Here is a 15,444-nt window from a genome sequence, read left to right as displayed (position 1 = left end):
GTATATATTTATTTATTTATTTATATACAGACCAAACCAAACCAAAACCATTTCCATTTAGTCAATTTTGACTCATACTGACCCTATGGGACAGAACTGCACCCACAGGGTTTCCAAGGAACAGATGGTGGATTTCAACAGCTGACATATTGGTTAAAAGCCAATGTCTTAACCACTGTCCCACCAGGGCTCCATATACATACATACATACATATATGTATGTAAATATATACATATAGGTACATATGTAGTTGAGTTTATTTAAATATGACTTCTAAACTGAATCAGCATCCAGGACTGGCCTGTTTGAGAGCCATTACATGATGATCTCCTTTGGGGCTTATCCTGTTGGATCCTGACCCTCTGAAAGGTGAGCTTGTGAAAGCCTAAGGTTCCCCAATTTTATCCACATTTTTGAAACTCTGATCCTCTGAAACTTGCATTTCCTGTAACTGCACCACCCAGTCTTCAGCTTTAGGCTCTTTACATTTGCTCTTTCCTTTGGCTGGAATGCCCTTCCCTCAGATTCCAAATATTCCTTCCTTTGTTCAGACCTTTACTTAAATGTCACATTCTTAGATACAGCTTCCCTGACAATGCAAGTTAGAATTAAGGAATCTCACCATTACCCCCTCCATATTGTCCTTTAATATACTGTGTATTTACCTTATTTATTCTGCTTCTTGTCCTTCTTCTCTTACATACAACAGACAAAACAGGCATTTGGTCTGCTGAATGTTACTACTGTATGAACAGCACCTAAAGCAATGCATTCTACACAGTAAATGCTCAGTATGTATTCATAGTTAATGAACCATGACACAGATTTATGCTTCTGAGTGTCTAAAACCAGTCTCCACTGCTCACGGAAAAGCCTTCTAAAAGGGGAACCTGGCTTTACAGTGTTCTGTGGCCATCTTTTCCCTTCTCTATTTCTGTCTCATTAACTGTAAAATGTGATAACAACCCGGTATGATGTTAGGAATAAAAACAGCTAAAACTCATTTGACAAAACTAACTTTACAGGTTTCAAAGTTGGGACAATTAAGACAATTTGTACATGGCTTCATATAGGTAGTCAGTGGAAAAGTGATGACAAAACTACTAGTCTCTGACCTCTAGCTTTTCATCTTTGCTTTCCATTACCAACAGGAAACTTCCAATCTAACGAAATGACAGATTTCGGTGTGCTAAAAAATTGGAATGCCTTTCTTCACTTTGCTTTTGTTGCTTTGTGTGCCTTCAAGTTGACTCCAACACATGGTGACCCTATAGGATGAGTAGAACTTGCCCCATAGGGTTTCCCAGACTGTAATGTTTAGGGTAGTGCAATTATGTTAAATATTAAGCCATTATGATAAAATCAGAAACCCTGGTGGACTTGTGGTTAAGTGCTACAGCTGCTAACCAAAGGGTTGGCGGTTCAAATCCGCCAGGTGCTCCTTGGAAACTCTATGGGGCAGTTCTACTCTGTTCTATAGGGTCGCTGAGTCGGAATCGACTCGATGGCACTGGGTTTGTTTTATTTTTGTTTATGATAAAATCATAATTCATTTATTTAAGTTTGAAGACTGCAATTATGCTAAATATTGAGCTAATATTATAGTTATACAACACTAAGAGAACAACTTTAATACAGATATTCACTATGGGAGCCTATATATGTCCCCACCCTCCCCACCGCACACGTTCATGATAAGGCGCTTCAACCTAATCTCAGGAAGCTTGGTGGAAAATTGTTTAAAGCTCCTGAAAGATAAAATTGTTTTCCCCTTGGAAATTTGCCAATCCAAGGAGTATTCTTCTAAATTTTGGAGTATGAGTCCAGAGTAAAGACATAGATTATCTATATCTCATGATATTCTATTTCACTAGAAAAGGAGTTAATTCAGAAATCAGAGTTTTGTCGCCTCCAACTATCTCCAGGGAGTTCCAAGACATGCAGTTTTCACTCTGGAGGCTGTGGATACACTACAAAAAAACCTCCTGCCTGAGCAAATGGAGTTCAGAAGAATGCTGGGGAAGACATGCTAATCTCTAAGTGTGCCTACTGGTAAGGTTTTAGGAGCATGGATTCTATCTGTAGCCAGCTGAGCACAAAGAAGACAGTAGTAAGTAATAGGAGAGGAGGAGGGGAGGGGAGACTGCTGACTGAAGAATGGGGAGAAGAGAATTGACTGTAAAATTCTGCCATAGTCTCTTGTATACACTTGAGCAGCTACTACTGCCTGTCTTCCTTCTTACACAGTTAAAAGAGAAGAGAAAATCTCTATGTGCTGCTAATATTATCTTTTGATGTCTTTGCCATTTTCTCTGGGTTCTAGAGCTTTTCACTGACGTGGATAATGTCTGTTCCCGCATTTGCTAAGGCTCTGTTGCTTCACATTTTCTGTCCTTCTAACACTATCTCTCTTTCAATCCAGCTATGTTTTTAATATAATTTGAAGAGTGGGTAAATCATCCCCAGCCTGGGCCTGTGTCTGACATGGAGGCAGAACATACCTCAAAGGCAGAATTTACCTTAAACCATTCTGGAAGTATCCCTGAATCCTTATAGCCTAATAAAACATGGCTAAAACTTTTGCAATGTTCCCTTAATGAAAAGGTACCCCTAATCCTTTTGGAATGGTGTGGTACCCAAAGGTGCATGCCAAGGTGTGTGAAAATGCCTAAGGATGAGCCTTTCATAAGTACCCTGTTATAAAACCCCAAAATGTTATAAACTCCTTATAATACACCCTATCAAAAGCTTTCTATGCAGATAAAGGGAGGCTCAGTATTTGGAGTGTGTAACCCTCTGTTTTAAGGGTTATACAGCAAGGTATGGCAGAACCAATTTCACTACATCTCTTTATTTTATCGTGTTCTCTAAGCAAGAGGTCAAGCAGTTGCTCTAACTACACTGTGTAATAATCCATCTTGGGCCAGGCATACCTTGCAACAACCTTGCAATGTAGACATTTTAGTCTCATTTTGTAGGAGACGAACTTTAGAATTACGGAAGGGAAACAGTTTAGCCAAGATCACCCGGCCAATGAGCAACATGGTCTTAATTCCTAGTGTCTGTTTCTAAATACTGTGTCATCTCCCACACACTAAGGAGTCCCTGGATGGTGCAAATGGTTACCACATTCATCTGTTAACTGAAAGGTTCAAGTCACCCAGAGGTTACTTGGAAGGAAAGACTGGCAATTTACTTATGAAAAGTCAGTCACTGAACACCCTATGGAGCACAGTTCTATTCTGACACAATGGGGTTTTCACATGTCAGAGTTGACTCAACTGCAATTAGTTTTTTTTCTTTGTTTTTAACATCTGTAAGTTAGCTGACAGAAAGTCAAAGAGAAGAAATCCAGTTATAGGATTCTACCTCATCCCTCCACCTAAATACCCTCAATTTAAGTACCACTCCTTGTATATAGGCATCTCTACTTACATCAAGGATATTTTCTTCATAGTTCTTATGGCTTCTTGAAGAGTTACTCTTCTATTCTCTCAACCTAGTTCTTTGTTTGTCTTTCACTAATAACAGTAACAACTGTTATTAGTGTTACTCAGCACCTTCTTGTAAATCCTTTCACTTCTCTTATGTTACTTAGAAGGCAGGCATTTAATTGTGTGAACTCGATTTCCTTCCCAGTTGGTAATTCTCCTAAAATTGATAATTCATATTTCTACTGAGCACATCTAAGTGCTGGAATCTCTGTTTGGTGTCTTAATAATATCTGTCGTCTATCTGCCCATCTGCCTATCTGCCTACCAGGATGTCTGTCTACCTACCTACCTACCTATCTTTCTAACTTTCTATCTATAGAATGCCCTTGATGGAAGTATGTTTATAATTATTAAAGTGATAGATCATGGAGACAACTAAGTGTAGTAAGAGATTGGATAGATTGAGCGTTAGGAGTGGTCTGTATAAATTAACTACTTTATCTGACAATTATGTGATGTTTTATAAACTTGGATGTTAACATTTATGTGTGCTAATGTGTAACTTTCTGTTTCTTTCCTTACAGTCATCAGCAGAAGGACACTTTAAAATGAAAGTCTCTATTCCCCTATCATCAAGGCAGAAATAGAAAAGGAAGGGAACATTCCATTATAAGCAGAGCTGGAGTGAGAGAGTAATCCTGGGATGAAGCTCACTGTGGCTTCCTTAATAAAAGAGTAAGGCAGAGTAAATTTCTTGTATAGGGGGCTTAAACACTGGGGGGCCTGCACTAAACCAAAATTGTTTCAGCAAGTTCTGGCTTGCTGCATTTCTAGTTTCATTCAGCTTAGATAGGGGTACATGGAGAATTCATACTGACTGCCATCTTGTTTACACTGTTTTCCAAGTTCTTTGCCCATGAAGAATGTAATCATAAATAATTTTCTGCACAAGAAAAATCAAACATTTTCAGGAGTATATTTTTTGTACCTAAAGTAGCCAAGGAATGACTTTATCTTAGAAAATGGCTTGAGTTTAAATCACTGATTTGTATAACTATTTCAATCACTGAACTTTAAGTTCTATTAAGTAAGGAATTTACTCTAAGTCATTTCTTACAATCAATTTTAGCCCAGAAAGTGTCACATATGTGCTAGATGATCAATCTTTGTTAAGATGTTATATTTCATTTAATGAATCTGATGAGGTATGTTGAAATCATGTGACTACATTTTACCATTGGTGTACTTTCAGTTCTCTAAAACACAATTATATGGGTAGAATATGAAAGAAGTTTCAGTGATTTCTTTCTCTCTTTTTCTTTTTATGCACTAAATGAGTCTGAGACCTCTTAATGAATGAGAGACACTTGGTCTGTGGTACCTTTAGCTATGAAAAAGATCCCAGAATGATGGCCTCACTCAATACCACTCTATGTCATCCCTATTCTTTCCTCCTTCTGGGGATCCCTGGGCTAGAAAATGTACATATCTGGATTGGTTTCCCTTTCTGTGCTGTGTACCTGATGGCTGTCCTTGGGAATATCTGCATCCTTTTTGTGATTCAGACTGAGAGTAGCCTCCATCAGCCCATGTTCTACTTCTTGGCCATTCTGGCATCTATTGATCTGGGGTTATCCACATCCACTATTCCCAAGATGCTTGGCATCTTCTGGCACAAGCTGAGAGATATCTCCTTTGAGGGCTGTCTCATCCAGATGTTCTTCATCCACCTATGCACTGGCATGGAGTCAGCTGTGCTTGTGGCCATGGCGTATGATCGCTATGTGGCCATCTGTAACCCTCTTCGCTACACACTGGTGCTGACCAACAAGGTGGTATTCTTCATTGCATTAGTAATCCTACTAAGAACTTTGTCTTTTGCAATACCTTTTGTTCTACTCATCTTACGGTTACCATTTTGTGGACACCAAATTATCCCTCATACTTATTGTGAGCACATGGGCATAGCCCGTCTGTCCTGTGCCAACATCAAGGCCAACATCATCTATGGCTTATGTGCCATTTCTATCCTGGTGTTTGACATCATAGCCATTGTCATCTCCTATGTCCAGATCCTTCGTGCTGTCTTTCGACTCCCTTCCCAAGATGACCGGCTTAAAGCACTCAGCACCTGTGGCTCTCATGTGTGTGTCATGTTGGCTTTCTACACACCTGCATTTTTTTCATTCATGACCCATAGGTTTGGACAGAATATACCACATTATATTCACATCCTTCTTGCTAATTTCTATGTGGTCATTCCACCTGCTCTCAACCCAGTCATTTACGGTGTCAGAACTAAACAGATTAGAGAACGGGTGCTGAAAATGTTTTCTACAAAATAAAATATAACTCTTGTACTCATAAAAATAAAATTTAGTAAAACAGTGGCACTGATTCTTTTTGTTCAAAATGAGAGGAAAACATCTCAGTCTATCTTGGCGGAGGTCTGTCAATGGCAAACCTTTGGACTGTGAAGCCTCTTTCCCAAACCCAGAACTGTGAAGTCAAGCCCATACCAAATACATAAATAACAGTGTTTTATATTTTTTCATTGTCTGGAAATAATAAAAATCCATTGCCTGGATGGAAATCAACACATTTTTCTGCTTTCATTATGATTAAACACATCAAATTCCACAGTCACAGCAGTATAAACTTGAACAAAGCATCTTAGTTATCTAGTGGTGTTATAACAGAAATATCACAAGTAGATGGCTTCAACAAACAGAATTTTATTCTCTCAGAATCTAGTAGGCTAGAAATCCAAATTCAGGGCATCAGCTCCAGGGGATGCTTTCTCTGTCTGTTGGCTCTGGAGCAAGGTTCTTCTTATCTATCTTCCCTTGGACTACGAGGTTCTCTGTGCAGGAACCCCATGCCCAAAGGATGTACTCTGCTGCTGGGGTTGCTTTCTTGGTGGTATGAGTTCCCACCGTCTCTCTGTTTGCTTCTTTATTTTATATCTCAAAAGAGATTGGCTTAAAACACTATCTAATCTTGTAGATCCCATCTATATAACTCCCACTAATCTATCTCCTTAACATCGTAGTGATAGGGCTTACAACACATAAGGAAATCACATCAGGTGACAGAATAATAGACTATTATACAATACTGGGAATCATGACCTATCCAAGTTGACGGGTTTGTTGGCGGGGACACAGTTCAACCCATGACACTAAGTGAAACAACCAAGGAAAAAAAAAAGGCAACTATAAAACACTCCATATGCTGAGTTTAAACAAAAAGAGTGAGTTACCCTGACTAGTCTGGTCCCTAAGATACTAAACACTAACCATTTCCTACATGCCTGTACTCCCTATCAATAAGAACTTATTCTTGACTTTGCGATGTTAATGTCCAAATATATGGGATGCCACTGCGAATATTATAACAATCTGAGAAAGGTGGTTTTCTTCCCCCATGAACGGAATCATATAAACTCTGTAATCTTAGTGAATGTGTAGTATTTGTTACTTTAAAATCATGCTTAATTGTTTATTTGATGGGCTTGTTCTTATGGAGTTAAACTTATTGGAACCTTTTTGCAAACAAGCTATTCTTTTTCTAAATGGTTCTGTGTTTATGTGTGTGTTTGTGTATGGTGTGTGTGTGTGTGTGTTTGTTCACAGCATGGAAGAGCTTCCCAGTTATGGAATGTTGGAATTACCAGTGATTCTCCAAGTTCAGCAATACCTAAGTGTTTTTGTTTGTTTGCTTTTTGGGAGGTGGGGAGATCAATGAACCTCCAGTTCCATGTCATATCACTCAGTGGGGTGTTTTCTAGTTCTATGTGATATTATTGACTTTAGGTGCAGAAAACACTTAAAGGAAAAGTATGTTTGTGAAATCCTACAGGGAAAAACACTGAATTTTTAGCTATGTATTTATTATAAGCCTTCTAGGAACTTTTAACAGCTACAACAATGGACTTGAACATACCGATGTTTGTGAAGATGGCACAGGACCAGGCAGCATTTCATTGTGTTATACATAATTTTACCATTAGTTGAAGTTAACTCCATGGTAACTAGCAACAACAGGAGATCTTAATTAACAAATATTTATGTGAACTTTAAGAGAGGCTTGGCTTCAGAATACACTTTTTTAGACCTTTCCATGACAATCTTATACCTTATAATAAACTTAAAAAATATTTATTGTATTTGAAATAGAAAATACGGTGTCATAAATTAGTAGAGGAAGTTTACACTAATTAACATCACAATTGGAACTTCAAATTGCTCCAAAAAACCATTCAATAATTATAAGCACAAGTGACTTCTCCTGGATCCCTACCATGAGATTGTACTCATCCCTCGTCTATCCATTCATACTATTTATGAAATGTCACTTATATATTGCCCCAATTGTGTCTTTGATGAGTTGGGAAGTATTTGCTTGGCTTCTATATTTTGGATAATTTGTGTAAGTATTATTTCTTCTTTAAATGTTTAGTAGAGTTCACCAGTATAGCTGTCTGAACCTGATGTTTTACTTTTTTGTATTCATTTACCCAAAGAAATTTACTATGAATTTATGAAGATGAAATTAGAACACAAGCCTAATCCCAATATCTATAACCATTACATTAACCACTAAGAGATGTGTACCTCACAAAGTTTTGTAAATAGGAAATGAGAGATGGCATTTAAGACTGCTTTGACCAGCATGAAACTTTGCTCAAATATCAGAGATTTCTAAGATTCACCTATAATATAGGGCTGATGTAATTACCTTCTCATCATTTCCTTCATCAGCTTTCCTCTGCTGTGCTGAGCAGAGGAGCCCATGCACTAATTTTTCCTCAAGAAATTGCAGCTCAGACTCCAAACCATAACTCAGTAGATATGCCTGCTGTCATAACAGAGAGGTAGTCCTTTCAGGGGCTAAATACCAAGATCTCACTGTCTTCAGAAACTTTCAACAAACCTGTTTGTTCTGAGCCCTCTACTCTGAGGAGAGCCCTGAAACTTTCCTGCAAGACCACTGTCCATCTAGCCCTTGACACAAATGAGAGAGATGATGCATTGCCTGACCTCACCAGGGCTTCTTTGGGATCAAGATGAGTACCCACCTTCCCTGAGGGCAGCCACAGCTCTCTCATAACTTACAGCTTTTCCAAATGAACTTTATTCTGGTCATGCTTCCAGATGCCTAGGTCTTCCATGGGCATGGAGTGAAGATGGCTTCACTATGGTTTCAGGGAAAGAATCCATAGGGAGTTGAAGATTTGAGTTTAGAACAAAGCTTCTGTATTCTTAGAACTGACTCCTGCATAAGAGGAAAATTCAGGAAGAGTGATGGGGAGGAGAAGGAGGGTTGAGTTCTCCTCAGCTGTCTTAGGGGCCTGCCCTCAGCAGGACTGCCTGAGTCTCAAGCCATTACCCAAACCCATTCGTTCTTAAAAATATATGTTTTTATGAAAAAAGAAAAATAAATATTTTCTCTTCACTTGGTATTAAATGAAACAAAGATTGAAATTTCATGATTTTCTTAATCATATGGTTTTGAATATTTAAATCCTATTAGACTGTAATTTTTATTCATAATCCCTACTTAAGCCTGTAATATATACTGTACTCCTCCTATAACTCATCAGAATAAACCTCATAGAAAATTTATTTAATTATATAAGGAGTATTAAGTGAATAAAAATGGGATTTCAAAGAGAATTGCCTTACATCTAAATATTAATGTGGGAAATTTGACACCTTTAAACATGTAATCTCAGTTATCTAGTTGCATTGACTGCTTTCCATTTAGGCTCCTTTCAGACATCGGAAACAATCTTTTGAAGTTCTTTTGTATAAATCCCACCATTTTTGGTAATAATAGAACTTGGAGCTTTATAATTTTATTTTTTACTTAAGTACATTCTTTAGATATTTCCTAAATATGTATCTTGTATAAATTGTATCTGCATGTCTATTTTGATATACACATACGTATTTATTAATTTTGCACTTACCCACTCTGATACATGCTAGATAATCCTTTCCATTTATATCTTTCTACTGAATTTGTATCAAACACATAGCAAATCTTATTTATCAAAGATTAATTTTTCTGACAACCCTGGAATATAAATTTGAAGCTCCCTTAATTCTCCTGCGTTTCCACATACTCTTTTATCCATTCTACATGTATTACTGAGTGATTACTTTTCTAAGAAGTAAGATGTACGCTATCCACATCCCTGATTTCTTGGAGAAATGTTATTATGGAGAGAGACAGCCAATAAGCAAGTAAAATTTATTAAATGGCAACTGGTGGTATGGCAATAAAATTGGGATTACTTTGATGAATTTGAACAAATTAAGTCCAATTCTGAAACGTATAGTTGGTGAGATTCACATTTGTTTCATTGTTGCTATACAATTTCATAGAGGTAGAGTGGATATAAGAAACCCTGGAGATAAAAGTTAGTTTTTGGTCCAGAGTGGATGTATTGGAGACTGTCATATTATTTGTTTCAGAGGGGATATGAATACTTTCAGTTAAATGATCAAGCAAACAAACAAAAAGATAGCAATTTTCTACAGTGTAAGAGACCTAGATTTAAAGAGTAAAGGAAAATACAGTCAGAATTGTTGACGGCTAAGGGTCTATATAATAACATATATATATAATACATACATATATACACACACACACACAAATGTATATATATATATATAGTGGAGGCCTCTTTCAACTATGGTTGTATATACCATCAGGTAGACTCCAACTCATGGGGACCTCACATGTGTTAGAATAGAACCGTGCTCCATAGGGTTTCAATGGCTAATTTTTTTGAAATTCGATTGCCACATTTTGTTTCAAGGCACCTCTTGGTGGACCCAAACTTACAACATTTTGGTTCTCTCTGTTATATGTCATACTAACCAATCCGTTGTCTGTACCTGAATGTCTTCAGGTCCCCTGGGATGCAGAAGATAAAATGATGGTGTTACAGATGCAAGGTATTTATGAGCCCTGGCAGCACAGTGGTTAAGAACTTGGCTGCTAACCAAAATGGTTGTCTGCGGCACTTCTCCTGTGTCCTATAGGGTCCCTGTGAGTCAGAATCAACTTGACAGCAAACTGTTTGGTTTTGGTTTGAAAGTTAAAGTGGAGAGAAATATCAGCAGCAGGCTGGAAGAGCTTTCACACCATAATACAGGTCTAAGACCTACGAAAAGAGAGCAGAAAGATAAAAGGGTTGGGTGAGAAAAGTCTCAGACTTCTGTGCAGCTTTGATAACTTATTGGCTAGTTAAAATGGAAATCATAGAACTGAGAATGCTCATCGTGGACTTCCACGCTGAGCAGAAAGGGTAAGCTAATATAAGTCCCTACACATTCCCCATACTCAGGCAAAGCTTAGGAAAGCAGGTTTCCTTGGCTTGAAAACTGAAACCGAACCTATTAAAGATAGCCTGAGCTAAAGACTATTGGCTCTACTTCCAGCCAACATGGCACCATAGACAGACGCACTACACCATCCCTCCACAGCAGAGACCTGAAAAACTAAGTAAAAAACTTACAGATGTCATTCCTGGAACCTGAAGTGCCAAATGAGGAGAGAGAGAACTCAGCCAAGTGCCAAATGGAATAAGAGACTGACAGAAGATGGAGAGTAAGGAGAGATACAAGTGGAGAGCCCCATCAGCTAATGCAGCACAGATCAGCCATCTTGGACTCCTATCGGGAATTAACAAACAGAGAGAATGGGAAAGCAGCTTAGTGGAACTCCCAGCAGGAGACAGAGCACCCGGTAACCAGCGATACACACTTTCCCACACCCCATTTTCTCCCCACTGCTCTGCCTCAGAGCTTCCTGGGTAGCTGTGTTGGCTTGGCCAGCCGGGAATTGCAGCATCTGTACAACTTGGATTCACTCCACCCACACCAGAGATCAGCAGACAGGGAGTACAGGAAACTGGCTTCACAAAGTTCCCATCAGTAGACAGAGCACCTGGTAATGAGCAATGTGTGCTTACCTAGCTGCTACCCTTCTTCCCCCACCTTGTCGTCATTTGCTTCCTGCCAGCAGCAGTGCCTTGGCCTGGAGGCAACTGCTTTGGCCTCAAGCTGCTTGGATTCACCCTGCCCACACTGGCCGGGCCCTGAGCTGATACTGCTTCTTTCTGTCTCTTTTGTTAGCTTCTGTGCCTCCTACAACCTCCCCCTCCTTTATCTGGAACACATGGAACCCTGCCATCTTTGTTTCTTTCTGAAAGGCTGTGAAACCACGCTCTACTGGCGAACCTCTTCCCCGGCCACCACACCACACTGGTGGAATCCTGGGGCTTTTTTTTTCTTTGTTTTGCCTTGTTCTCTTTTGATTTTTTTTTTTGTTTGTTCTATTTTTCTTTTCCCAGCTTGGAGGCTCCCTCTAACCAGGCTGCACTACACAGTTTAAGAGCCACTCCCCCAATCTGTGCAGCCACATAAGTGGGATCCCTGGAGGCATTTCTGTTTTTCATCTTTCATTCTTTCTTTTCTCTCTCTTTTTTCCTTTCTGTCTGTCTTCACTTCTCAGTTCTTGTCTCTCTACACTTATCTTCTTTTCCTGTCTTCTGAATACCTAGTGCTGTGTGACATCTATACCCCCTGTAGCTAAGCTATACTACACTGCCTGGGAGCCACTTCCCCAGTCTTAGCAGCCCCACCGGTGGGACTCTGGGACTCCTGGGGGCTTTAATTTTCTCTTTTTCTTTTCCAAATTTTTATCTAGTTTTTTTCTTTCTTTTTCCCTGCCTTTTTTTTTTTTTTTTGCTTTTCTCCATTTTTCGGTTTCTCATCTTTCCACTCCAATGGCAAACTCCTTTAGCACTCTTTTTTTTTTCTTTGTTTCCTTGTTTTTGGCTCCCATTTTTCTCTCCTCTCTCTCCTCTTTCCCATACCCCTATTAGCCCCACACATCACAACCTCCCCCTTCTTTTCTGCCTACTTGTACTGTACAAAATATCACACCTCTGAGCAGCACAGGCAAGGCCTACTAGACCCTGCCCAGCACTGATTCCTGGCCCGCCCTGTCAGCCCTAGTATGTGCCATAAACAACACATCTTGGCTCTTCCGCTTCAGCTGGACCTGCTCTGCTGCACCATAGCTGAATAATTGACATTTTCATTGGACAAGAAGTAAAAAGTGTTGTGACTATAGAGGAGCAAAAAACAAAGAACACAGCCCACCTACACAGACATAACCAAATAAAACAAAAAAGCAGGACAAAATAAAAAATCTACAATCAAGAAATGAAGAATGTAACTACTGAATGTCCTGAAGACAGCAAACTATATCAAACCGTATAAAATAAAGGACAGGATGTTTTCAGTAGGCATCCAAAATAAAATACCAGATGACTTTCCAGTAGAAGAAAAGGCACAAGAACTGACAGGGAATTCAAATCTCTAATATTAGAGTTGAAGGAAAAAGCAGACAAGAATGAGGAAAAAATGGACAAATTTTTGGAAAAGACAGACAGAAAAAAGGAAAAATTCAGGAAAGTAATACAAGAACAAAATGCCAAAATAATTTCACAACTAGAAATCATACAAAAACAACAGTTAGGAACCCAAAAGATAAACAAGATTTCCAAAATAGACAGTGTCATAGAAGGGCTGAGGAGCAGGTTTGAAATGAAGGAAGACAGAATCAGCAAAATTGAAGACAAACACTTGCATGCAACACTGTTTGAAGAAAAATCAGAAAAAAAGAATGAAGAAAAATGAAGAAACCCTGAGAATTATTTGGAATAAAATCAAAAGCAAAAATTTATGAGTGATCAGATTTCCACAACAGGGAGAGAAAACAGAAAACACACAGAGGATCATTGAAGAATTGCTGACAGAAAACTTCCCTAATTTCATGAATGATGAAAAGCTGACCAGTCAAGAAGCTCAATGAACCCCACATAGGATAGTTCCCAAAAGAAAAACACCAAGGTATATCATAATCACACTCGCTAAAACCAAAACAAAGAAAAAATCCTGTGAGCAGCTCAAGAAAAACAAAAAGTTACATTCAGAGGAGAAAAAATAAGACTAAGCTCTGATAATTCAGCAGAAACCATGCAGGCAAGAAGGCAATGGGATGATGTATATAAAACGTTGAAAGAAAAAAATTGCCAACCAAGAATAATATATCGTGCAAAACTTTCATTCAAATATGATGCTGAAATTAGGTCATTTTCAGATAAACAGAAATTAAGGGAATATGTAAAAACCAAACCAAACTTACAAGAGTTATTAAAGGCTGTCCTTCAGTCTGAGAGCAAACAACATAAGACCATAGCCTGAATCTAGGATGCAAGATTGTACCAGCCAGATACCAACTTAGAAAAGGAACTCTCAAGGACTATCCAAAACCAAAAAAATTGCAACAGGGAACCAGAGAGGTTAATCTGTAAATGAAAGCAACGTCAGAACAATAAAAGAGGGAATAAATGGTATAGGCATAGAACTTTTTAATGGAGAGGAAGGCAAGGTGATATCAAGTAATAACAGGAATGTAGTACCTAGGAAGAAAAGGGTAAATTTCAAGGTAACCACAAAGAAAGTTAACAAACCTACTCATCAAACTAAAGAACAGAAACATAAAGTCTCAATAAAAACAAAATCTACAAAAGAGGAACAAAGAAAATGTTAGCACCACAAAAAAAAAAAAAAAAAAGCCCTACAAAATGACAGCAATAAAGTCAGCCATAAAGAATAACAATGGATCTGTGAAGCATCTCATAACACAGAGGCATCTGGAGGATATTATGCTGAGTGAAATAAGCCAATCACAAAAGGACAAATATTGCATGAGACCACTACTGTAAAAACTCATGAAAAGTTTACATACAAAAAGAAACAATATTTGATGGTTAAGAGGGAGGGGAGGGGTGGGGATGTAAAAACACTTAATAGACAAAAGATAAGCAGTAACTTTGGTGAAAGGTAAGACAGTACACAATACTGGGGAAGACAGCACAACTTGTACAAGGCAGGGCCACGGTAGCTTCATAGACTCATCCAAACTCCCTGAAGGACTGAATTGCTGGGCTGGGGGCTGTGGGGACTGTGGTCTCAGGGACCATGGTCTCTGTGGGGACCAAGAAAATGTTCTACATTCTACTTTGGTGAATAGAGTCTGGGTTCTTAAAAGCCTGTGAGTGGCCATCTAGGATACTTCACTTGCCTCACCCCTTCCGGAGCGAGGAAGAATGAAGGAAACTAAAGACACAAGGGAAAGAGTAGTCCAAAGAACTAACGGACCACATCTACCCCAGCCTCCACCAAACTGAGTCCAATACAACTAGATGGTGCCCGGGTAACACCACTGACTGCTCTGACAGGGATCAAAATAGAGGGTCTAAACAGAGCTGGAGAAAAATGTAGAACAAAATTCTAACTCAGAAAGTCCAGACTTGCTGGCCGGACAGAGACTGGAAAAACCCCAAGAGAATGGCCCCAGACACCCTTTCAGCTCAGTAATGAGGTCACTCCTGAGGTTCACCCTTCAGCCAAAGATTGAACAGACCCATGGAACAAAACAAGACTAAAAGGGTGCACCAGCCCTGGAGCAGAGACTGGAAGGCAGGAGGGAAATGGAAAGCTGGTAATAGGGAACCCAGGGTTGAGAAGGGAGAGTGTTGACACGTCACAGGGTTGTTAACCAATGTCATGCAACGAAGCGTGTACTCTTTGATGAGAAATTAGTTTGTTCTGCAAACCTTCATCTAAAGTTCAATAAAAGATAAATATACATAAAAAAAATACTGTCGGCTCAGTGCACCTCTTGCTGCTTATGCTGTCTTGAAGACAGAGCTGAGTACTGCACCTCTACACCTGGTTGTCATCACTGTAAAACAGGTGTTGGTAAGGTTACATACAAACACACTACTGCAAATAAAGTAATAATGTTTTTATCTTCCTTGAACTGTATCTCCAAGATAATTTCTATAAAGATGGTATCATTGTTTTCGAGAAATGTTACATGTGGCACAACTATTAAAAAAAAAAAAACTACTGGATT

The 15,444-nt window shown here is 38.9% G+C and overlaps 1 protein-coding gene across 1 annotated transcript; it reads left to right on the top strand.

Annotated features, from left to right (window-relative positions):
• The first annotated feature begins 4,844 nt into the window (after window positions 1–4,844).
• On the top strand, window positions 4,845–5,780 carry LOC126079220 (olfactory receptor 52E1-like). The gene has a single exon (XM_049890152.1). The coding sequence runs from the start codon at window positions 4,845–4,847 to the stop codon at window positions 5,778–5,780; it is 936 nt and encodes a 311-aa protein (XP_049746109.1).
• Window positions 5,781–15,444: the final 9,664 nt, after the last annotated feature.

The sequence above is a fragment of the Elephas maximus genome, chromosome 7 (genome assembly GCF_024166365.1).
Source record: "Elephas maximus indicus isolate mEleMax1 chromosome 7, mEleMax1 primary haplotype, whole genome shotgun sequence".
Lineage (NCBI taxonomy): Eukaryota > Metazoa > Chordata > Mammalia > Proboscidea > Elephantidae > Elephas > Elephas maximus.
The sequence above is the reverse complement of the archived record's forward strand: the minus strand, read 5'-3'. Positions and strand labels throughout refer to the sequence as shown.